At 49.7% G+C, this 21,257-nt stretch overlaps 1 protein-coding gene across 4 annotated transcripts in view; it reads right to left on the reverse strand.

Moving 5' to 3' along the window:
• tirap (toll-interleukin 1 receptor (TIR) domain containing adaptor protein) overlaps window positions 1–21,257 on the reverse strand; it is a 49,040-nt gene that overhangs the window by 25,140 nt on the left and 2,643 nt on the right. The window contains exons 3-5 of one of the 4 annotated variants that reach the window (XM_073029681.1): window positions 7,676–8,248; window positions 6,407–6,521; window positions 652–4,374 (exon numbers count right to left, since the gene is read on the reverse strand). In XM_073029681.1, the coding sequence (XP_072885782.1) occupies window positions 6,427–6,521; window positions 7,676–8,248 (668 nt within the window). In that variant the 3' untranslated portion in view covers window positions 652–4,374; window positions 6,407–6,426. Of the gene's footprint in view, window positions 1–651; window positions 4,375–4,573; window positions 4,768–6,406; window positions 6,522–7,675; window positions 8,249–21,257 lie in introns of those variants that run through there. The other 3 variants (XR_012096367.1, XM_073029680.1, XM_073029682.1) reach the window with 3 other exon arrangements.

The following is a 21,257-nucleotide window of genomic DNA, read 5'->3' on the forward strand; positions in this document are numbered from 1 at the left end:
CAAACAGCCTGACAAGGGAAAGAGATAGATTAAATGAGGGGGCAAGAACTTGTCACATAGTGCATAATGAGGGTTATCCACTTTAGAGGAAAAGGAAATCAAATTGTAATTTAAATGGAGAAAACAAAAGGAAATTTTTTAAAACCCTGCAGATTCTGGAAATCTGAAATGAGCAGACACTGCTGGAAACACTCAGTAGCTGAAAAGGTGGAGGAGGGTTGTGTGGAACAGAGGGAATATAACTAATGGGGTGATTTCATGTGCCAATTAGAAGGCAGCTGTGCTTCTTTGTGTTGTGTTGGCAAGGGTAATGCTGTGGGGCATGCCTGGTAGGTGAAGCTACCTGAGAGAGAAAACCCGAGCCAAAATGACGCCAGTCAGAAATGGCCAGTTCCAGTGCAGACAGGAAGGAGAGAGTTACTGAAAGTTGGAAAATTCAGTATCGAGTCCATTGAGAAACACTTAAATACGGTCATAATCCTGGGTGGGGTGGATGCAATGTCAAATTATCTAATGACATCAAATGCTTCACATCAATTAAAGTGAACATACAAGTGAAACAGGCTATTAAAGGAAGCAAATAGTATGTTTGCTGTACAACGCCTCCTTTGTTTCTGGATACCTCTTGCTGCTGAATCAGGAAATAAGGAATGAATTTCAAAATATTTTTATTACAAGCCTTAAATCAACAGCAGTGAGCAAACAGACCTGCAATTAATGGCATATTTCACTGTACCACATCTCCAACCACAATACAATTAAAGAAATGTAAAAGCTGAATTGGGACAATTTGGATTCAGAATGACTCTTAGATTATTGTGTCAACCACTGAATTCTATCTGGAGCTGGCCTAGCAGTAAACTGATATTCTATTCAATTATTCCCAGGACCATCAGTCAGAGAGATGTCAAGTATCCCAACAGGCACTGGGACAACACTGGTAGCTGAAGAGGGAAGAGCAAAGCTGCAAAGGGAAGGCCAGGTGATCTACACCCAGCCTGGGTCAACACAAAAACTTTGCTCAATCAGCTTCACAGCCCTGAACTATCCCACTAACCTGGAGAAGAGAACAAGTAGATGAGGCTAGCTTGGGAACTGATAGCTTGTGAGAGGGAGTCTGATGAACCACAAAAGACTAGGCACGCTGATAATTAAGGAAATAATGGTTGAACAGTAGCAGCAACAAAAGGTTACAGAAACATGTACTTATACCTAGTCTACAGCTACATATTGGCTATAAAGAACTAAGCAATATATGAAAGGCCAATAAAGATAAAAATTAGCTTTATTTATCACATGTACAAAGAAACATACAGTGAAATGCATTATTTGCGTCAACAACTGTTAGTCTGAGCATGTCACCATGCTTCTGCCGCCAACATAGCCATAAATCTTTGGAATGTGGGAGGAAACCCATTTGGAAACAGCGAGAACATACAAACTCCTTACAGACAGTGGGAATTGAGCCTAGATCTTACAGATAGCACCATACAGCATTGTGCTAACTGCTACACCACTGTGTTGCCCTTATGATAGGTATGCAAAGAAATGCATAAATATTTGCACTTATGGGATGAACAGCAGCAGCGACTCTGCAGACCAACCACTGAAGACAACCCCAAGTCAGAATCAGAATCACATGTCATGAAATTTGTTGTTCTGCATCACCAGTACAATACATAAAATAATAAGTGTTAATGGTTTCATTATCCATTCGGAAATCTGAAGGGAAAGAAGCTGTTCCTAAAATGTTGAGTGTGTCTCTTCCTGTACCTCCTCTCAGATGATACTAATGAGAAGAGAACATATCCTGGGTGATGGGGGTCCTTAATGATGGATGCTGCCTTTTTGAGGCATCGCCCTTTGAAGATGCTCGAGAGGCCAGTGCCCATGATGGAGGAGGCTGAAGTTTACAACCTTCTGCAGCTTTTTCCAATCCTGTGCAGTGGCCCCTCTATACCTGCCGAGATGCAACCAGTTAGAATGCTTTCTGCAGTACATCTGTAGAAATACTAGTCTTTGGTGACATACCAAATCTCCTCAAACTCCTAATGAAATATAGCCACTGACATGCCCTCTTCATAATTGTATAAATATGTTAGACCACTCAATTCAATAGGATTCGTGTGTGTTTCCTCAACTTCCCTTCCCTGAAGTCCACAACCAGTTCCTTGGTCTTGCTGTCATTGAGAACAAGGTTGTTATTGCAACACCTCTCATCCAGCTGATATATTTCATTCCTGTATGCCTCCTCATCATCTTCTGAAATTCTGCCAACAAAAGTTATCAGCGAGTTTATAGATGGTGTTTGAGCTGTGCCTAGCCACGGTCGTGGGTGTAGAGAGAGTAAAGCAGCAGGCTAAGCACATATCCTTGAGATACGACAGTGTTGATTGGCATTTAGGAGGAAATGTTACTTCTGATTCGCACAGACTGCTCTCCCAATGGGGAAGTCAAGGATCCAGTTGCAGAGGCCCAGGTTTTGGACTCAGAAAAACTCAACCGCTCTTGATGAATGTGGTAATATCTACATATGGGTTGTATGTTTTGGAAATTGTAGAGATAACCTAAGAAGTTGTGGAAGTACAAGAACTGTGGAACTATTAAGTTAAGTAACTTTTTGAACTCTGTAGTGAATCTTTGAGTTTGAACTAATTATGATAAATAAAGTACACCTATTAGGCGGAGTCATAGTCTGCTGTGTTTTATCTGATCCATTTAATTAACAACAGATCTCAAGGCCAAAATTACAGAATATGAAAGTAATTATTATTTCTCCATGAACAGAAGGAAGTTGTTATGACAACTTGCTTGATAAAATCAACCTTAACCATTTCTGGGTGTGACTGACAGTTGAATTTGCCAATCATTTCCTTTAAAGCACCAATAACTCCAATCATAAGAACATTGTAGAAAAATAAAATTTCTCTTTGATCACAATGTGACAGCCCATTTGTCACTGCCCTTTCACAACTCTAGAAATGTGAGGGAAAACTCCATTAAAAAAACCATAGCTTGGAAGGTCCAACCATGTACCTCACCTTGCCTCAACATAGACAAGAAATCCAGTGCGAAGATCAACTTGTGTCCGTTTTCAATTAATATCTGTAAGCCTGGGAGAAGTACTGTCAAAAGAGATAAAATATTAGAGTAAGCACCCACATACAGTCCTGTGCAAAGGTCTTAGGCGCATACATATAGCTAGGGTGTCGAAGACTTTTGCACAGTACTGTAGAAATTTTAGGTATTGCACTGAACTGCTGCTACACAAAAAAAATTCATGACATGTGAGTGATGAAAAACCTGATTCTGATATGGGTCTCTATTGTGAACTGAAAGTGGGAAGGGGGCAGGGAGAGGAGAAATCATGTTTGGGAAAAGGGGGAAGAGGGGAGGGAGCAGGAAGCACCAGGGAGACATTCTGCAATGATCAATAAATCAATTGTTTGGAATCAAATGACCTTGCCTGGTGTCTCATGGCTGGGTGTATCTGTGTGTGTGCACCCACTCCCATCCCCGGCACTCATCTGCCACCTGCCTCACACTCCTCCCATAGTGCTGCACCTTCACCATTCCCAATATCCTTTGCTCCTTCCAGATTTACAAACTCATTCTCCGCTGCATGTTGACAAATACAGTACTGTGAAAAAGTGTTAGGCACCCTAGCTATATCTACCTAAAGACTTTTTGCACAGTACTGAACCTAGACTGTAAAAACAGAATCAGACACAGCCACATGCACAGAGACAGATGCAAATACTGTACACATACACACACACACTTACAAAGATTTAGATTCAGATTTATCACATGTACATTGAAACATACAGTGAAATGTGTCATTTGCATTAACAACCAACACACCCAAGGATGTGCTGGGGGCAGCCTGCAAGTGTTGGCATACATTCCGGTGCCAACAGAGCACGCTCACAATGCTCATCAGCACCACACAGAACACAAAAGGCAACAAAGCAAACTCCAGGACAGGCCTCCAGTCTGCAGTATCCAGGCCTCAGCCATCAGGCTTCATCGTCTGATCAACTTTTGGGCTTCAATCCTCAGTACCAACACCTGGGCTAGCCGATGAAGGGACCCCGAATCCCAGGGTCAAACTCTAGGAAATGGACAAATCCACACCAACAGTTATATACACCATGACGGAAACTGGCACGTGTATGCTCTTGATTTTAAATATTAGGACTAAATCCTCTGTCTCCAGTGTCCCAACTCAGTGATGGTGGAATCATGCGCATTTGCCTTCACATGTTCAGCAAGTCCTGTTCAAGTCTGTTGTGTTGCTGACAGTATCCACACAGCTCTCAATTTCCCTTCGTCGCTGCTCCTCTCTATCCTTCCTGCAGAGCTCCTCAAGATCTGCAGACAAAGAGACACATATCAATGTCCAGTCTGCATTCCACAGGAACACTGGCAGCAAGGGACAGGCACAGCAATGCCAGTACCATGTGCTACAGACATTTCAATTTCATTGCATTTGTTCTGTGTATTATACACGTGAACATTATTAGCGATGGGAGCAGTAGGAGCTAGGCTTGTGTTCTCACTGGCCGCTCACCTCTGTGCACAGCCACAGAGACATTGCCCTTCATACACTCAGTAAGTCTCTCACAGGTCCAGTTTGTCTCTGTATTCACTCTGGATGTCGGGCCTCTTTGTTGCTGCACCTCTCTCTCTCCTTCCCAGCGCCTCAAGATCTGCTGCCAAGCAGCTTTCAATTTAACTCGCTCACTGGATAAATGTGAAAAAAATCTGCAAAAGGTTCAATCAGTAATTTTACAGAAGAGTACAGACTCTTTGGCCCACAATGTTGTGAAAACCTTTTAACCTCTTCCAAGATCAATCTAGCCCTTTCCTCCTAAAAGCCCTCCATTTTCCTATCATCCATGTGTCTACTTAAGAATTTCTTAATTGTCCCTAACATATCTGCTTCTTCCACCATCCCTGGCGGTTCCATGCACCCACCACTCTGAGCAAAAAAAAAATTAGCTCAGACATCTCCCCTATACTTTCCACCAAACACCTTGAAATTATGCCCCCTCATTATATCCCTTTCCACTCTGGGAAAAAGTCTCTGGCTATCTACTCTATCTATTCGTCTTACCATGAACTATACACCTCCATCCAGTTATCTCTCATTCTCCTTCACTAGAGAAAAGCCCTAGCTCTCTCAACCTATCCCCATAAGACATGCTCTCTAATCCAGGCAGCATCCTGGTAAATCTCCTCTGCACCCTCTCTAAAGCTTCCACATCCTTCCTATAATGAAGCGACTAGAGAACTGCCTGTTTGCTTCCAAATCCAATGCTAACCTTTAAATTTCTGCTCAGGTATTTTTAACTTGCATCACCAGTGGCATGAGGGGCCTGACAGTGTGAATGCACACTGTCTTTTTCCCAGGGTTAGGGAATCAAGAATTAGAGGGCATAGGTTTCGGGTATGAGGGGGAAGAGATAGAACAGGAACTTGAGAGGCCACTTTTTCACCCAGAGGGTGATCAATAAATGGAATAAGCTGCCAGAGTAAGAGGTTGAAGCAGGAACATTAACAACATTAAAAGGCACTTGCACAGGTACATCGAAAGGAAAGGTTCAGAGGGATGTGGGTCAAACACGGGCAATATGACTAGATTAGATGGGCACCTTGGTCAGAATTAACCAGTTGGGCTGGAGAGCTGGTTTCTATGCTGTATGTCTCTGTGCTTACATTGGCCTTCTGGGCTGCAATACTTCAGCCTTGAAAACCTGGCCTCAGCTGCCACTCTAACCTCCTTCAGCTCCGTAATATTCGGAGAAACGTGCATTGTTCCAAGCGGCTGTTTGCCAGGTCAATGTCCCATGATTGCTCAATCACCAAAACCACAACCTCCTCCCTAAATGTCACTATTTGTTTCTTTCCCCTGTGCATTCTGTAATTAAGTTTTGTTTTAATCAAGTCTTCAATCATTGGATTTGTCAATCACACTCCAGTAATAGCCAGGTCTGCTCTCCCTGGAGCTGAGGGGTCAAGTGGGCATGTGACTGAGGTGTAAAATATTAATAAGGGGTATAGACAGGCAGACTGCAGGACAGACAACCTTTCCTCATATCAGACAGGATAAAAACTAGAGGATATAGATTTACTGTAAGGAGTAAGGGATTTAGAAGTGAGTTGAAAAGGATCTTTTTCAGCCAGAGGGAAGTGAGTACCTGGAACACACTGCCTGAAAGTGATGGAAGAATTTAAGAAGAGCTCCCAATCACATGGATATTGAAGGCTGAGGGCCAAGTGCGAGAAGATGGGATTCAGATGGATGGGTGACCATGGACATGGTGGGCCAAATGGCCTGTTTCCATGCTGTGTGACTCCAGATGAAACACAGTCAAGACCAGACAGCATCCACATGAAGTACCTGCGTATTGTTGGTGGTTTCTATGTCCTGGGATAGATGTGACTGTTGCTACTCAATGCAGCTGACAAGTTGCAACTGTTCACCATACAAGTATAGGAAAAAAAGCCGCTCTCCACTAAACCAAAGATAGTGAAAAAAGATTTGTTTTAAAGATTAGCATCAAAACATACAGTGAATTGCATCATTTGCGCCAAATCAAAATCAGCAAGGATTATTCTGGGCAGTGCACAAGTGTCGCCATGCTGTTGGCACCAACGTAGCATGCTCACAACTCACTAACCCGAACCCATACATCTTCCAAACGTAGGAGACCGGAGCACCCAGAGAAAACCCTCGAGGACACAGGGAGAGCGCACAAACTCTTTACAGACAGCGGCGGGAATTGAACCCTGCTCGGTGATTGCTGGTGCTGTAATGCAATGCAATGCGCTTGCCGCTATGCAACAGCGTTGCTTCCCATGGTAGAGTAGAGGCATCATGCCAAGAGAGTGGGATTATCCCCGGGACAATACCTGTCTGATGCAAACCAGGTCTAACCTGGCACAAGATAAGCCTTACAAATAGGTCCCCTACTCCTGCCTGCTGGGCTTTAACAGGAAAGAAACAAGTTTGGATACTGGGCCAGGACAGGAGAAAGTTTAACAGTGAGGCCTTAAATGCTCAGATTCCCAGACACCACCAACACAACAGAAATCCCATGTGGATGAGCTGCTGGAAGGAAGGTTGGGTTCATGCAGGGGGAAATCTAAAAAAAAGGACATTGAGTGCCAGAGCTAAATCTATATAATCTCCCCCAGAGGGAGCCACAAACATATTCACCTCGCCCGTATAATACACTTAGAAGGCAAGCTCGACGGTACAGAAGAGCACAGTTTGCACTTCAGGCAGTTCTTCTATAGAATTGCCCAACAACCCACCTCTCATCTCTCCACACATTCCTGTCATTCAGCCTTTTCAATTCCTGTTTGAAAGTAATGACAATCCATCCCAACCAAGCCTACAGAAAGTGCATGCAGGAACTGGCTTTTTAAATGCAATTCTCATGTCTTTCCAATATAGCAAATCCTTCCTGCTTGTGGAAGCACTTGGTCTACTTTATTCTAACCCTTCAAATTTTGAACAATTTGGTTCTTTTTGCTGCTCTAAGGTTCTCAGCTTCACCTGCACCTCACACTCTTTCATAACATTCTAGTGACATTGTCCGCAATACCCGAGTTCTCAAGCGGGGAGACCTGGAGCTAGTCAGGGTTTTACACAGGTGGTACTCACAACATAATATAGCATGCTTGATCTTCTGGAATCCATTATCTTTGTCCAGTTTGACGTCAATACCAAATATGAAGCGCAGCTCCTGCGGATAATCCTTCTGCTCCAGATGCTTCCGGACTGGAATAACCCGCCCATTGGCAATGGGAGATTCAGACAATGCCTGTTGCATCTGGTACCAACACCAGGGGTCCTTGAGAAAGCTTGGTGTAATAATGAGGACCCAGCAATGGCTTTCCCTGACAGCCTGGCAGAGCTCAGTACAGATGGCACCTCCTAGGGCCAAGTCCCTGAGCTGCAGAAAGCAGCGCAGACCTTGCGGATGCAGTTCCAGGAAAGACACCAAGTCTTGCACATAAGTGATGTCATCCTCAGCATGGCAAATGCACACATCGTACTCTTTACTCCAACGAGCTTTACTGTCAAACCTTTGGGATGCGGTGGGATCAGCAATGGGCCGTGAGCTGGTGCAGCTGGACCCTGAGTTCTTACAAGAACTTTTTGCTGTGTCGCTTGGCTGAGGACTTGGATTTCGGTTCTTATTCCTCTTTAAGTCTCCAAACCACCTAAAAAACCCTGTGTGTTTTTTAAATGAAATAAGAAACTTTGTCAGTGGTTTTCTACATTCCTTATCTTATTTCCTTCTTCCTCTAAAGAACCCCAACTCTCAATCAGGACCCCTCCATTCCTGCCAAGACCTTGACTACAAGAGTTGACAGACACAGGCAGCCCCGGGATTCAATCCTGACCTCTAGTATGGAGTTTGCACATTCTCCATGTGACCATGTAGGCTCCCCTGACCTTCCCACTTCACCTCCCTGCCCTACCAAATGTGCCAGTCTCCCTCCCACATTCCAAAGGCACATGGGTTGGTTTAAATTGGCCCTAGTGGCAGAATCTTGGGGGGGAGGTCCAATGCAAATGAGAGAATACAATGGAGTGAGTGCTTGATAGAGCATGGACAGTGGGCCGAATGGCCTGTTTCTGCGCTGTATATTTTGACCATTCATGAATAAAAATTTCACAGCCAAATCCAATTTTCATTTTGCAACCATGAAGGGATACGATACAGCTGGAACCCATGGCACATGTATCCAAACTGACATACACAAAACTTTTGCTGGCCTGTGGTATGCAATACTGTCTGTCAATTCTTTAAACCCCACCCATAATGATTACCTCACTGAGAGTGTGTTTACTTCCATTTCCTTGGTCTTTTATGAATATACACCAAAGCTTATAATTTCACCTTCACATTTACTATGTTATTTATAAGTACAATAACAAAACTATTCAGAAATTGTTATTTTTCAATTCTTTAATACTGTAACGTTCTGGGTGGGGGCGTGGTCGATGCCCCTGCATTTCTAACGACAAGTACTGTTTATTGTTCTTGTGTTAAAATGCTTTTATGGGATTATGGTGGGAAGTTCCAGTTAGTTTACTGTTACATCTTAGCTTGGGTTATGCAGTTATTTGCTTGTGTATTTGTGGGTCACCCTAACTGTAACTGGAGTGTGTGATGGTCACCTCCCCCACTGGTGTGAGACTGGTGGGGTTCACTCTCCGTCCGGTTCATGGTGCCTGTCTGTTTGTGTCTATCACAATAAAACTGTTGTTGAGTTAAAGAGCTTCCTCATCTGTCACTATGGACCAAATGCTCGCCACAATACATAATTAAAATTAATATATTTTGAACAAGTGTTCTAAAATGCTTCATTTATTTCAATCTTTCTCATACTACGTAATAGTGAAACAATGATAACGTAAATAAGCAAAAGGACTCATCCTTTTTCCTTAAAAAATCCAAAATCATTGTTACCAATTCATTAATCAATGATAAATTTAATCTTGAAATTACCATGATGCAAGTAATTTTTTTAGATTAATAACAATTTGGGCACACGCTCTCTAATAGGTTCATTACCCCTGGTCTAGATGTTGGCAGAATACACTGCTGCTCCCGAGAAACAAAGTTTCAACAACCTAGAGCAGGGGTGTCAAACTCATTTTAGGTCACGGAGCAAAATGCAGCTTCATGCGGGCCGGATCAGTCGGACGCGTGCGTACGCAGCTTTCGTTGCCTCCGTTTTTTCAGCCTGCTCTCATGTGTCTCAGTCTCTGCTATAACTACAAAGTGTTTCACTTTACAAATTCCGTTTCTTATGAAGAAGACTGCCGAGCAAGACTACCGAATAAACACTAAAAACCCTGAAAACCTGGTACCTGAATAAGCTCAGCATTAGCCATATCATACGCCATAGGCACTTTGATTACTGGGGCCAGCTTTAATAGTAATTAGATATTATCTCGCGGGCCAAAGATAATTCCACCGCGGGCCGGATTTGGCCCGCGGGCCTTGAGTTTGACATATATGATCTAGAGTGTACAGTTCTACATTGGTCTGCAAGAATCAATTACATATTTTGGTGAATGAGATAGTTAGGAGCAATGGGCTTGGGCTGCAATTTCTTCTCTGTTTGAAAGATATTTACTGTAACGAATAAACTCTTCTCAGGCTTCCAGCCAGGTACTGTTATCAATTATAACCGACGTTACGATGACAAACTCTGCCATCTTCATCAGGGATGATGCCTGGGTATGTCTGGCCCAGTGGTATTTATACTCCTACAATTTGTCCCTCCTGTTTACAATCAAATTCCAGTTCTTGCTTAAAATGAGACCTTAATCTTTGTTAAAATTCTTTTCCTCTAGTTTTATTCAATGGCTTCCTTCACCAGGCAGTCCCAAAAACCATTGGTGCAGCACAGCAGTTTTGTGCCGTCGAAGTCAATCCTATGGTCAATCCTGATTGGACGAGGACTAACCAATCAGGAGGGATGGACAATGCGGGTATGAATACCACCGGACTAGACGTGCCCAGGCATCATCCTTGACAAAGATGACAGAGTTGGTCATCGAAACGTCGATTATAATTGATATTTGTGCCTGGCTGGAAGCCCAAGAAGAGCTTATTCTTCATAGATGTCGGGAAAGTACTAGATCCGTATTTCCTGTAAATTACAAGCCAGTATAATGTGTAACTGAGATTGCTACTTGGTAAATAAAAAGATTAAAAACAGCTTGGTGCAAAGCAAGTGATGGGTGGTGGTTCTAACATGTGGAGATGACATGATTAACTGTAATTTATTTATTGAGATACAGCGCGGAACAGGCCCTTTGAGAAGCACTGCCAGCAACCCACTGATTTAACCCTAGCCTAAACAATTTACAATGACCTACTAAGCAATACATCTTTAGACTGTGGCAGGAAACCAGGTGTATCCAGAGATACCGGCCACGTGACAGACGCACTGCCACCTGGCTGGTCGGAGGACACACCACATGCCAATCAACATTTGGTTCCCTCCCAACTAATCAATGCACACCTAAATTATTGGTCACCTTAATTGGATTAGCTCGCCCAGCCCCATGCTATAAAAGGTGAGACTTGCCCTTGGCTAGCCCTCTCTTACAGACCACCTCATTGAAGGTAAGTGCATTGATTTATGTTTGGGAAGGTCTATCGTTTGTCCTGGTAAGGGAGCCACAGCTATCCAAGGTCAAGGGGGATAGCTGTTGTAGTGCTTTTCCCTTGTTCTTTGTTTGTGTAACTGTACCCTGTCCCCACACCGCTTCCTGTGTATTGTAGTTGCTTGTGTTGACCCGACTTCCCCTTGTAAATAAATTCCTTATTATTAAAACTGTGTGTGTCCAGGCCTCTACTGTTGAGACTCAAAGAACCAGTTATTTCCATCACAACATTTGGCGCTGCGGAGCGGGGTCTCATAGGTTTTGGCTGGACACAAGCACAGGGGATAATGTTCTGGAATAAGGGGAAGAAAGCCAATGCAGGCACCCAGGATAAGATCCCCGGGTGGGCTGGTGAAAGGGAGGGATTTGAGAGTCTGGCCAGCATGCTGGCAGACCACGGAAAACCAGTGGACTGTTCTGAGCAGTTAGAGCCCCGTGGAGAGAAGCTGGGCCATCATGTGGCCTCCCTCCTGAAGGAATCGGGGTTCCCCAAAGTCAAGGGGAGTCAAAGGGGTGCCTTCTGGTTGTTTGCGTCTCTGCTGAGACGCCAGGTTGGAATTACTGATCACCTGCAGCACCTGTGTGGTCAGAAGGACAGGGAAATTGAAGACCTCAGTCAGCGTTGCTGCACGCTGAAGGAAGCAGCACAGGCTGCCCAGGCCCAAGCCAATGACCTTGAAGTTAGGGGAACTGAACTTGCCTGTCGCCTCATAAAACTTCAGCAGGCCAGGGCAGCCCGTCGGTCTGGCTGGCAGCCGGACCCATTAAAGATTCGAGCCTTAGTCCAGTGCGGCGACAAGCTGGACGCATGGCTGGGGGATGGGGACATCTGGCTGGATAGTGACAACGAGGGGGTGCCCGAGGAACAAAGGTCCCACAACCACCCTTCCCCCTTCTCACCCGAGCTCCAACATGCCTGACCCGTCACCACGCAGTCCCAGGTTCACCGCAGGGAGGAAGAGAACGAGGGGGAGACACTCGGACCTTCCCCTAGTCACTCCGAGACCACGGAGACCCGGGACTTCTCACCCGAGCTCCAACATGCCCGACCCGTCACCACGTGGTCCCAGGTTTACCGCAGGGAGGAAGGGAACAAGGGGGAGACGCTCGGACCTTCCCCTAGTCACTCCGAGACCACGGAGACCCGGGACTTCTCCCCCAAGGAGCTGACCCAGTTGGCGGATCGCTACCGCCAATGACCAGGCGAGCACCTCGCGGCCTGGCTGCTCCGGCTGTGGGACGAGGGGGGGCCCAACCTCAGCCTCTCCCATCAGGAGGCAAGCACCCTGGGAAGCCTCTCTGACCAGCAGAGCATAAACAATGCGCTGCGGGCGCCACAAGCAGAAATCCGCGACGGCACAACCCTGTGGGATCGGGTAGTAACCGCGGTACGTGCTCGCTATCCCACACTTCTGGAGTGGGATCTACACGATCGCCCGCAATGGGGTACGGTCAGTGAGGGCACCCGGGTTATCAGGGAATGGGCACTGGTCAACGGCATCTATCAAGGTGCCTGCGACCGTAACTTCCTTGAAAACACACGAGTGACCGGTGCCCTAGCGGGATACTTGGTCACTACCGCACGCCCCGATCTGAAGTCTGTAATCCTGCCCCTCATGGCACCAGCTAGCGGTAGGACCGTACGGGATGTCATCACCCTCCTGGAGGGATTAGAATATATGCAGAGGGGGGCACCTACGCAGGTCCGGAAGACCGAGACAAGGGCCCTAGACACTATCCCTCTCAGATATACACGCAGGCAGCTGTACACGGACCTACTGCGTGTAGGGGTGGATCGTAACCAGATAGATGGTATCCCCACCCCCAACCTATATGCCCTGTGGAAGGAGCATTGCAGGGGGAAGACTGCTTACAAAAAGACCACCCACACCGAGCCACCCTCCGCGCCTCCCTTACCTGAAACTGTCTCGAAGGCCCTCGAAGCAGAACTCAGACAGCTCGTCAGGCAGGAAATGTCCCACCTCCACCAGCAAAGTGCCTCACCCCCGGCGTGGCAGCCCTCTTTCCCCCCTCCCATAGGATGAAGGCCAGGGCCCCCGGCGCATTTGCTCTCTTGCCCTTTCCCGCCCGGGGGACTTGAGGCCACATATACCCATCACAGTACATTGGGGAAAGGGAAACATACAGAGGTGGATGGTGCTTGTCAACACAGGCGCCCAGCACATGATTATCCCAGGCAATCCTGCCTTATGGAGGGGTACGGACATGCAGATAGAGAGATGGGGGGGGCTCCCTTTTACCAGCTAGGGAGGTCACCCTTCACCTAGCCATAGGCAGCCATTCCCCCAGACGTGTACAAGTCCTTATTGCCTCCTCCCCGGAATGTATCCTCGGGATCAATGTTTTAAAGGGACAATCACTTGAAACAAACAGGGGCAAGTTCACCTTCAGCATCGCACGAGCCACTATTGTCGTCGGGGCGGCTAAGTGGGAGCCAATTGTCATTCCCCCTCCAAGATCATCTGTAACAGTCAGTACAGAGTGCCGGGGGGGCGCCAAGAAATCGCAGACTCCATTCAAGCCCTGTTACGGGATGGAATTATTAGAACTGCTACCTCGCCTTTCAATAGCCCCATTTGGCCCGTCCATAAGAGGGGATGACCGTTGATTATAGGCAATTGAACAAGGCTGCACCCCCCCTCGCTGCCGCTGTACCTGACATTGTCACCCTTATTGAAGACATCGCAGGCCGTCCCCATAATCCCTGGTATGCTGTTGTCGATTTAGCAAATGCATTTTTCTCGATTCCCCTGCACTCAGATAGCCAAGACCAGTTTGCCTTTACTTGGGATAGCAGACAATACACATTTAATCACCTGCCCCAAGGCTACATTCATAGCCCCACTATCTGCCATGGCCTTGTCTCCCGCGATTTACACAACATCCAATTCTCGCCGGAGATTTTGATTGCCCATTATATAGATGATATTCTTCTCCAAGGTCCTTCTGAGACCATTGTGTCAAAGGCCCTTCACATGCTAATCGAATCCCTCAGGGGATGGGGCTGGGCCATTAATATTGAAAAGATACAGGGCCCCAACCAGGGTGTCATTTTCCTTGGAGTACAATGGAACTCCGGGCACAGAAGCATACCTGATGCCCCTAAAAATAAAATTTTAAATTTTGCCGTCCCCTCAAATAAAACTGACACAGAGAGATTCGTGGGGCTCCTGGGCTATTGGTGGCAGCATATTCCCCACTTGACCATGCTTCTCCGGCCGCTCTATAGGATCTCCAGGAAAAAATCCACATTTCTCTGGGGGCCAGCGGAACAGGCTGCCTTTGATACGGCGAAACTAGCGGTGGAACAAGCCATGCCACTTTCTTCCCGCCAGGCGGGTCTGCCTTTTGAGTTACAGGTCTCAGTGAGTGAGACGGTCGCCGAGTGGAGCCTCTGGCAGAAGAGTCCCCCTCGGTTTCTGGACTAAGTCCCTACCTGAAGCGGCAGTGCACTACAGCCCCTCCGAGCGCCAGCTACTAGCCTGCTACCTGGCGCTCCTCGCCACAGAACACCAAACAGGCACCGACCCTGTCGTCCTTCGCCCCCATCTCCCCATAATGTGATGGGTCAAGTCCCCCGATTCTACCCACAAGGAGGGCCGTGCCCAGAGGTCCTCCATTGTCAAGTGGAAGTGGTACATTGCGGACCAGGCTGAGCCCAGTCCTGAAGGAGTCAGCCGCCTCCATGAACAAGTCATGGCTTTCCCCCAGTCCCAGGACCCTGCCCCGGACATGCCCGAGGTACAACCCTCCCCAGCATGTTGGGGTCAACCCTTCGATTCCCTCGACGCCGACAGCAAACTGCGCGCCTGGTTCACAGACGGCTCCAGCCACTGGAAAGGGGGTAAACAATTCTGGAAAGCAGCAGCACTTCATCCCGCCATGGGTAGAATTTTAACCACTGAGGGAGAGGGGGGTTCCAGTCAACTTGCCGAGCTGGTGGCAGTAGCCCTCACCCTCCAAAACACTACCGGACCAGTCCACATCTATACTGACTCCTGGGCAGTAGCTAACGGCATTGCGGTGTGGATGGCCCGGTGGCAAGACATGGGGTGGGAAATACACGGACGTCCCCTCTGGGGACAGCACCACTGGCCTTTCATTTGGGACCAGGCTACCCACAGGAAAATTTCTGTCCACCATGTGGATGCCCATACCCGGAAAGATAATGAAGAGGCAACGTTTAACGCTGCTGTGGACCAGGCTGCCCAAATATCATCTGCCACCACTTCCACCCCTGACACAGACCCCAGTGCACGAGCTGCGTGGGCACACAGACCCCAGTGCACGAGCTGCGTGGGCACACGGACCCCAGTGCACGAGCTGCGTGGGCACACGGACCCCAGTGCACGAGCTGCGTGGGCACACGGACCCCAGTGCACTAGCTGCGTGGGCACGCGGACCCCAGTGCACGAGCTGCGTGGGCACGCGGACCCCAGTGCACTAGCTGCGTGGGCACGCGGACCCCAGTGCACGAGCTGCGTGGGCACGCGGACCCCAGTGCACGAGCTGCGTGGGCACGCGGACCCCAGTGCACGAGCTGCGTGGGCACGCGGACCCCAGTGCACGAGCTGCGTGGGCACGCGGACCCCAGTGCACGAGCTGCGTGGGCACGCGGACCCCAGTGCACGAGCTGCGTGGGCACGCGGACCCCAGTGCACGAGCTGCGTGGGCACGCGGACCCCAGTGCACGAGCTGCGTGGGCACGCGGACCCCAGTGCACTAGCTGCGTGGGCACGCGGACCCCAGTGCACTAGCTGCGTGGGCACGCGGACCCCAGTGCACTAGCTGCGTGGGCACGCGGACCCCAGTGCACTAGCTGCGTGGGCACTCGGACCCCAGGGCACTAGCTGCGTGGGCACACGGACCCCAGTGCACGAGCTGCGTGGGCACACGGACCCCAGTGCACTAGCTGCGTGGGCACACGGACCCCAGTGCACGAGCTGCGTGGGCACACGGACCCCAGTGCACGAGCTGCGTGGGCACACGGACCCCAGTGCACGAGCTGCGTGGGCACACGGACCCCAGTGCACGAGCTGCGTGGGCACACGGACCCCAGTGCACGAGCTGCGTGGGCACACGGACCCCAGTGCACGAGCTGCGTGGGCACACGGACCCCAGTGCACGAGCTGCGTGGGCACACGGACCCCAGTGCACGAGCTGCGTGGGCACACGGACCCCAGTGCACGAGCTGCGTGGGCACACGGACCCCAGTGCACGAGCTGCGTGGGCACACGGACCCCAGTGCACGAGCTGCGTGGGCACACGGACCCCAGTGCACGAGCTGCGTGGGCACACGGACCCCAGTGCACGAGCTGCGTGGGCACACGGACCCCAGTGCACGAGCTGCGTGGGCACACGGACCCCAGTGCACGAGCTGCGTGGGCACACGGACCCCAGTGCACGAGCTGCGTGGGCACACGGACCCCAGTGCACGAGCTGCGTGGGCACACGGACCCCAGTGCACGAGCTGCGTGGGCACACGGACCCCAGTGCACGAGCTGCGTGGGCACACGGACCCCAGTGCACGAGCTGCGTGGGCACACGGACCCCAGTGCACGAGCTGCGTGGGCACACGGACCCCAGTGCACGAGCTGCGTGGGCACACGGACCCCAGTGCACGAGCTGCGTGGGCACACGGACCCCAGTGCACGAGCTGCGTGGGCACACGGACCCCAGTGCACGAGCTGCGTGGGCACACGGACCCCAGTGCACGAGCTGCGTGGGCACACGGACCCCAGTGCACGAGCTGCGTGGGCACACGGACCCCAGTGCACGAGCTGCGTGGGCACACGGACCCCAGTGCACGAGCTGCGTGGGCACACGGACCCCAGTGCACGAGCTGCGTGGGCACACGGACCCCAGTGCACGAGCTGCGTGGGCACACGGACCCCAGTGCACGAGCTGCGTGGGCACACGGACCCCAGTGCACGAGCTGCGTGGGCACACGGACCCCAGTGCACGAGCTGCGTGGGCACACGGACCCCAGTGCACGAGCTGCGTGGGCACACGGACCCCAGTGCACGAGCTGCGTGGGCACACGGACCCCAGTGCACGAGCTGCGTGGGCACACGGACCCCAGTGCACGAGCTGCGTGGGCACACCGACCCCAGTGCACGAGCTGCGTGGGCACACCGCAAAGGTGGCCACTTAGGGGCCGATGGCACGCGGCGCTGGGCTGAACAATTCGGTGTCGCCTTGACACTCGATCAATGTAAAACCTCTGTAGATAACTGCCCCATCTGCCAGCAAGTCAAGCCACGGGACTGGCCGATAGGGCCACCGGGCCACATTCGTCGTGGCACGGGAGCGGGTCAGGTATGGCAAATCGACTATATTGGACCGCTCCCGCGACAGAATAAGAAGCAGTATGTCCTCACAATGGTGGACACATACTCGGGTGTCCTGGTGGCGGTGCCCTGTGACAGGGCCGACCAGAACGGCACCATCAGAGGATTACAACACCTCTCCTCTATCTATGGGGTCCCATGGGAGGTACAATCCGATCAGGGCTCACACTTTGCTGGGACCAAAGCCCAGACCTGGGCGGCTGAGGCGGGGATCTCGTGGCTGTTCCATACACCCCACCACCCCCAGGCATCGGGCTTAATTGAAAGAACAAACGGCCTGCTCAAGGAAAAAATACGCACTCTGACACCCTCTCGCGCGCTGCAGGGGTGGCTAAGTGTCCTTCAGCAGGCCGTCGACCAGTTAAACACACGGCCCACTAGCCAAGGGGGATCCCCACTGGCCCAGTCCCCATCTCCCGACTGGGAAACCACCGAACCCCCCGAGACCGGGGACTCGGGCAGAGTATGGATCCGACAGCCGCAGAGCCTCCCCAGAAAGGGAGAAATTGTTGCGCCCGGTCCAGGGGACACCCGCTGGGTTGCCATTCCGGGCAAATCTGATTTGTCTTGTATACATACCTGGCATTTAACCAGCCTGGAATGAGTTTCCTCCTACACCTACCCCCACCCCTCCACCCCCATCTCCCTCTACAGGACAATGGTGCGACTCCAGTCATCCCTCCTGGTCGCTGCGATGCTCGGCTCCGTGACAGCTGCCAACACCTTCCTCAGGGTCGCTTACGGGTTTGCCAGCAACACCAACAGATCAGACTGCTGGATCTGCTTCTGAACCCCAGCACACGCTGATGATGCGCTGCCACTCACGCCGATCCCGCTGGATGACATCAAGATGAACTGTTTACACAGACTGTTTGCTCCTGCTGGTTTTGGTATATCTGTTTGGGGGGGGGGCCCTGCGGGCAGTCCCCCACCACTCTCCTCCCCACTCCACAACATCTCGTCCCTTGACCGCCGATGGGGTGGGTGCTTCAGGAACTGGTATTTCCCTCCCTACAATCTGACCTCCACCCGAGTCCCCACCCTCAGAGTTATTCCACGGCCACTGAGTAGACCTAACGAATGCTGGTGCAGACTCCGCAATGAGCACACTTCTAACCTTTCCGTCGGTCACAGCAACTGTCAGCGAAACTGGTACCCTGGTGCCCCAGTGACCACTGCCGACGATGCCGCTAAGCTGGGAGCTCCCTGGACTCTAAACGGGACCCACTGGATCTGCGGCCACCGCGCCTACCCATGGCTCCCCACGAGCTGGTACGGCTGCTGCTTTCCAGCATATGTGGTGCCCTTCATCCACCCCCTGAATGACCTTGGGGAGTATCCGGCGTACAGCGGCCACCGGGACAAGAGGGCCATACAGAGGCAGAGAGGTTCTGGATGATAGCCTTTCCCAGTTATGGTACGGCCCGGCTGTCCCGGGAGGTGATCCAGATGACCAGTGTGCTCGAGACTCTGGCCAATGAGACGGCAGTGGCACTGCAACACACGGAGGATGCCCTCACCCGAACGGCGGCAGAACTGACCCCTGTCAGGATGGTCGCCCTGCAGAACCGAATGGCACTGGACTACCTACTCGCTGCTGATGGTGGAACGTGTGCAATGGTTGGTAAGGGATGCTGTATCTTTATCCCTGATGAGTCCAGCAACATCACTCACTTGGCCGCTCACATTCGGGACTCGGTGGCTAAAATTCAAAAATCAAGGGACCAGCTCCTCCAGCACAACACCTCATGGGGCAATTGGTGGCCGTTTGGGTCCCTAGAGGGGTGGTGGGCAACTGTCATTCATTGGTCCATCGCACTCATTCTTGTACTCATAGCCATTTCTATACTATGTTGCGCATGCCAGCTGATTAAGAGTGTCTCTGCATTTACTTAGCTGCTCAAAATTGGTTATTTCTGGTATATGCGATTTTGTTTCACCCTCTTATGTGTGTTGGCTATGTGGTGTGTCTTCCGTGGGGTGGAGTGTATCCAGAGATACCGGCCACGTGACAGATGCACTGCCACCTGGCTGGTCGGAGGACACACCACATGCCAATCAACATTTGGTCCCTCCCAACTAATCAATGCACACCTAAATTATTGGTCACCTTAATTGGATTATCTCGCCTAGCCCCATGCTTTAAAAGGTGAGACTTGTCCCTGGATCGGCCTCTCTTACAGACCACCTCATTGAAGGTAAGTGCATTGATTTATGTTTGGGAAGGTCTATCGTTTGTTCTGGTAAGGGAGCCACAGCTATCCAAGGTCAAGGGGGATAGCTGTTGTAGTGCTTTTCCCTTGTTCTTTGTGTGTGTAACCTTACCCTGTCCCCACACCACTTCCTGTATATTGTAGTTGCTTGTGTTGACCCAACTTCCCCTTTAATAATAAATTCCTTATTATTAAAACTGTGTGTCCAGGCCTCTACTGTTGAGACTCAAAGAACCAGTTATTTCCATCACAACACCAGGGGACCCAGAGAAAACCCACACATTCCACGGGGAGGATGATGTTGGTTTTGAATTCCGAACTACAACACCCCGAGCTGTAATAGCGTCGCACTAACTACTATGCTACTGTGGCGCCCCTTAATTACATATGTAGTAAGTTTCTACTGCTGGCGGAGCTTCAGGAAGTTGCTAGAATCCAATTAAAAAGTAGAACAACAAAGGGAATGACTTCTGGATTATCCCCTGAGCCAAGAGAGAGCACACACAATGTTTTAGAATCAGCTTCTTCCTCTCTGCCATCTTCCGTTTCTTCCTCTTTTGCACTTTTTAAAAATCATAACACATAACTTTTAGGTATTGCACTGTACTGTCACAAAAGAAGTTTCATAACATATGTCAGTGATTATAAACAATTCTGATTCTGAGGTGCAATTTGGTAGAGTTAAAATGATCAGGGAATTGGATGTGTGGCCTTAAAAGACAGGTGTGGGAGAATAGCATTTAAACACCAGAATCCAGGCTGATGCCCCAGTATAACTCCCAAAGGACTGCTGTCTTTTGGATGGGTTGCTAACTTCAGATCTCCACTGCTCCCTCAAGTAGACTTACAGGATTCTGTTCAAACATGGACAGGGGCATCTCCCTTGTGTTATGACTAATATCTATTATACAACCACAATCTGGCCATTATTACCTTGCTGTTTTGAAGGCCTTACTGCATTAACTTGGCAGTTGCAATTCAATTTAATAGTGGCAATGTACCAAGAATCCATTAGTGGCTATGAAGTACAATAGGACATCCTAAACGGAATGGGAAAGTCATGGGAGATTTCAATATGCAGATAGATTGGGAAAATCAGGTTGGTGTTGGATCCCAAGATAGGGAATTTGTAGAATGACTATGAGGTGGCTTTTTAGAGCAACTTGTGATTGAGCCCCACTAAAGAAAACAGTTCTGGATTGGGTGTTGTGTAATGCATCAGATTTGATTAGGGATCTTAAGATAAAGGAATCCTTTGGAGTCAGTGATCATAATATGATGATGGAACAGAGATGAGGAAGAACTTCTTTAGCCAGAGGGTAGTGAATCTATAGAATTCATTGCCACAAGACGGCCTTGTAGGCCGAGTCATTGGGTATATTTAAAGCAGAGGTTGATTGGTTATTGATTAGTCAGGGTGTCAAAGATTACGGGGAGAAGGCAGTAGAATGGAGATGAGAGGGATAA

Source organism: Hemitrygon akajei, chromosome 26, assembly GCF_048418815.1.
Source record: "Hemitrygon akajei chromosome 26, sHemAka1.3, whole genome shotgun sequence".
Lineage (NCBI taxonomy): Eukaryota > Metazoa > Chordata > Chondrichthyes > Myliobatiformes > Dasyatidae > Hemitrygon > Hemitrygon akajei.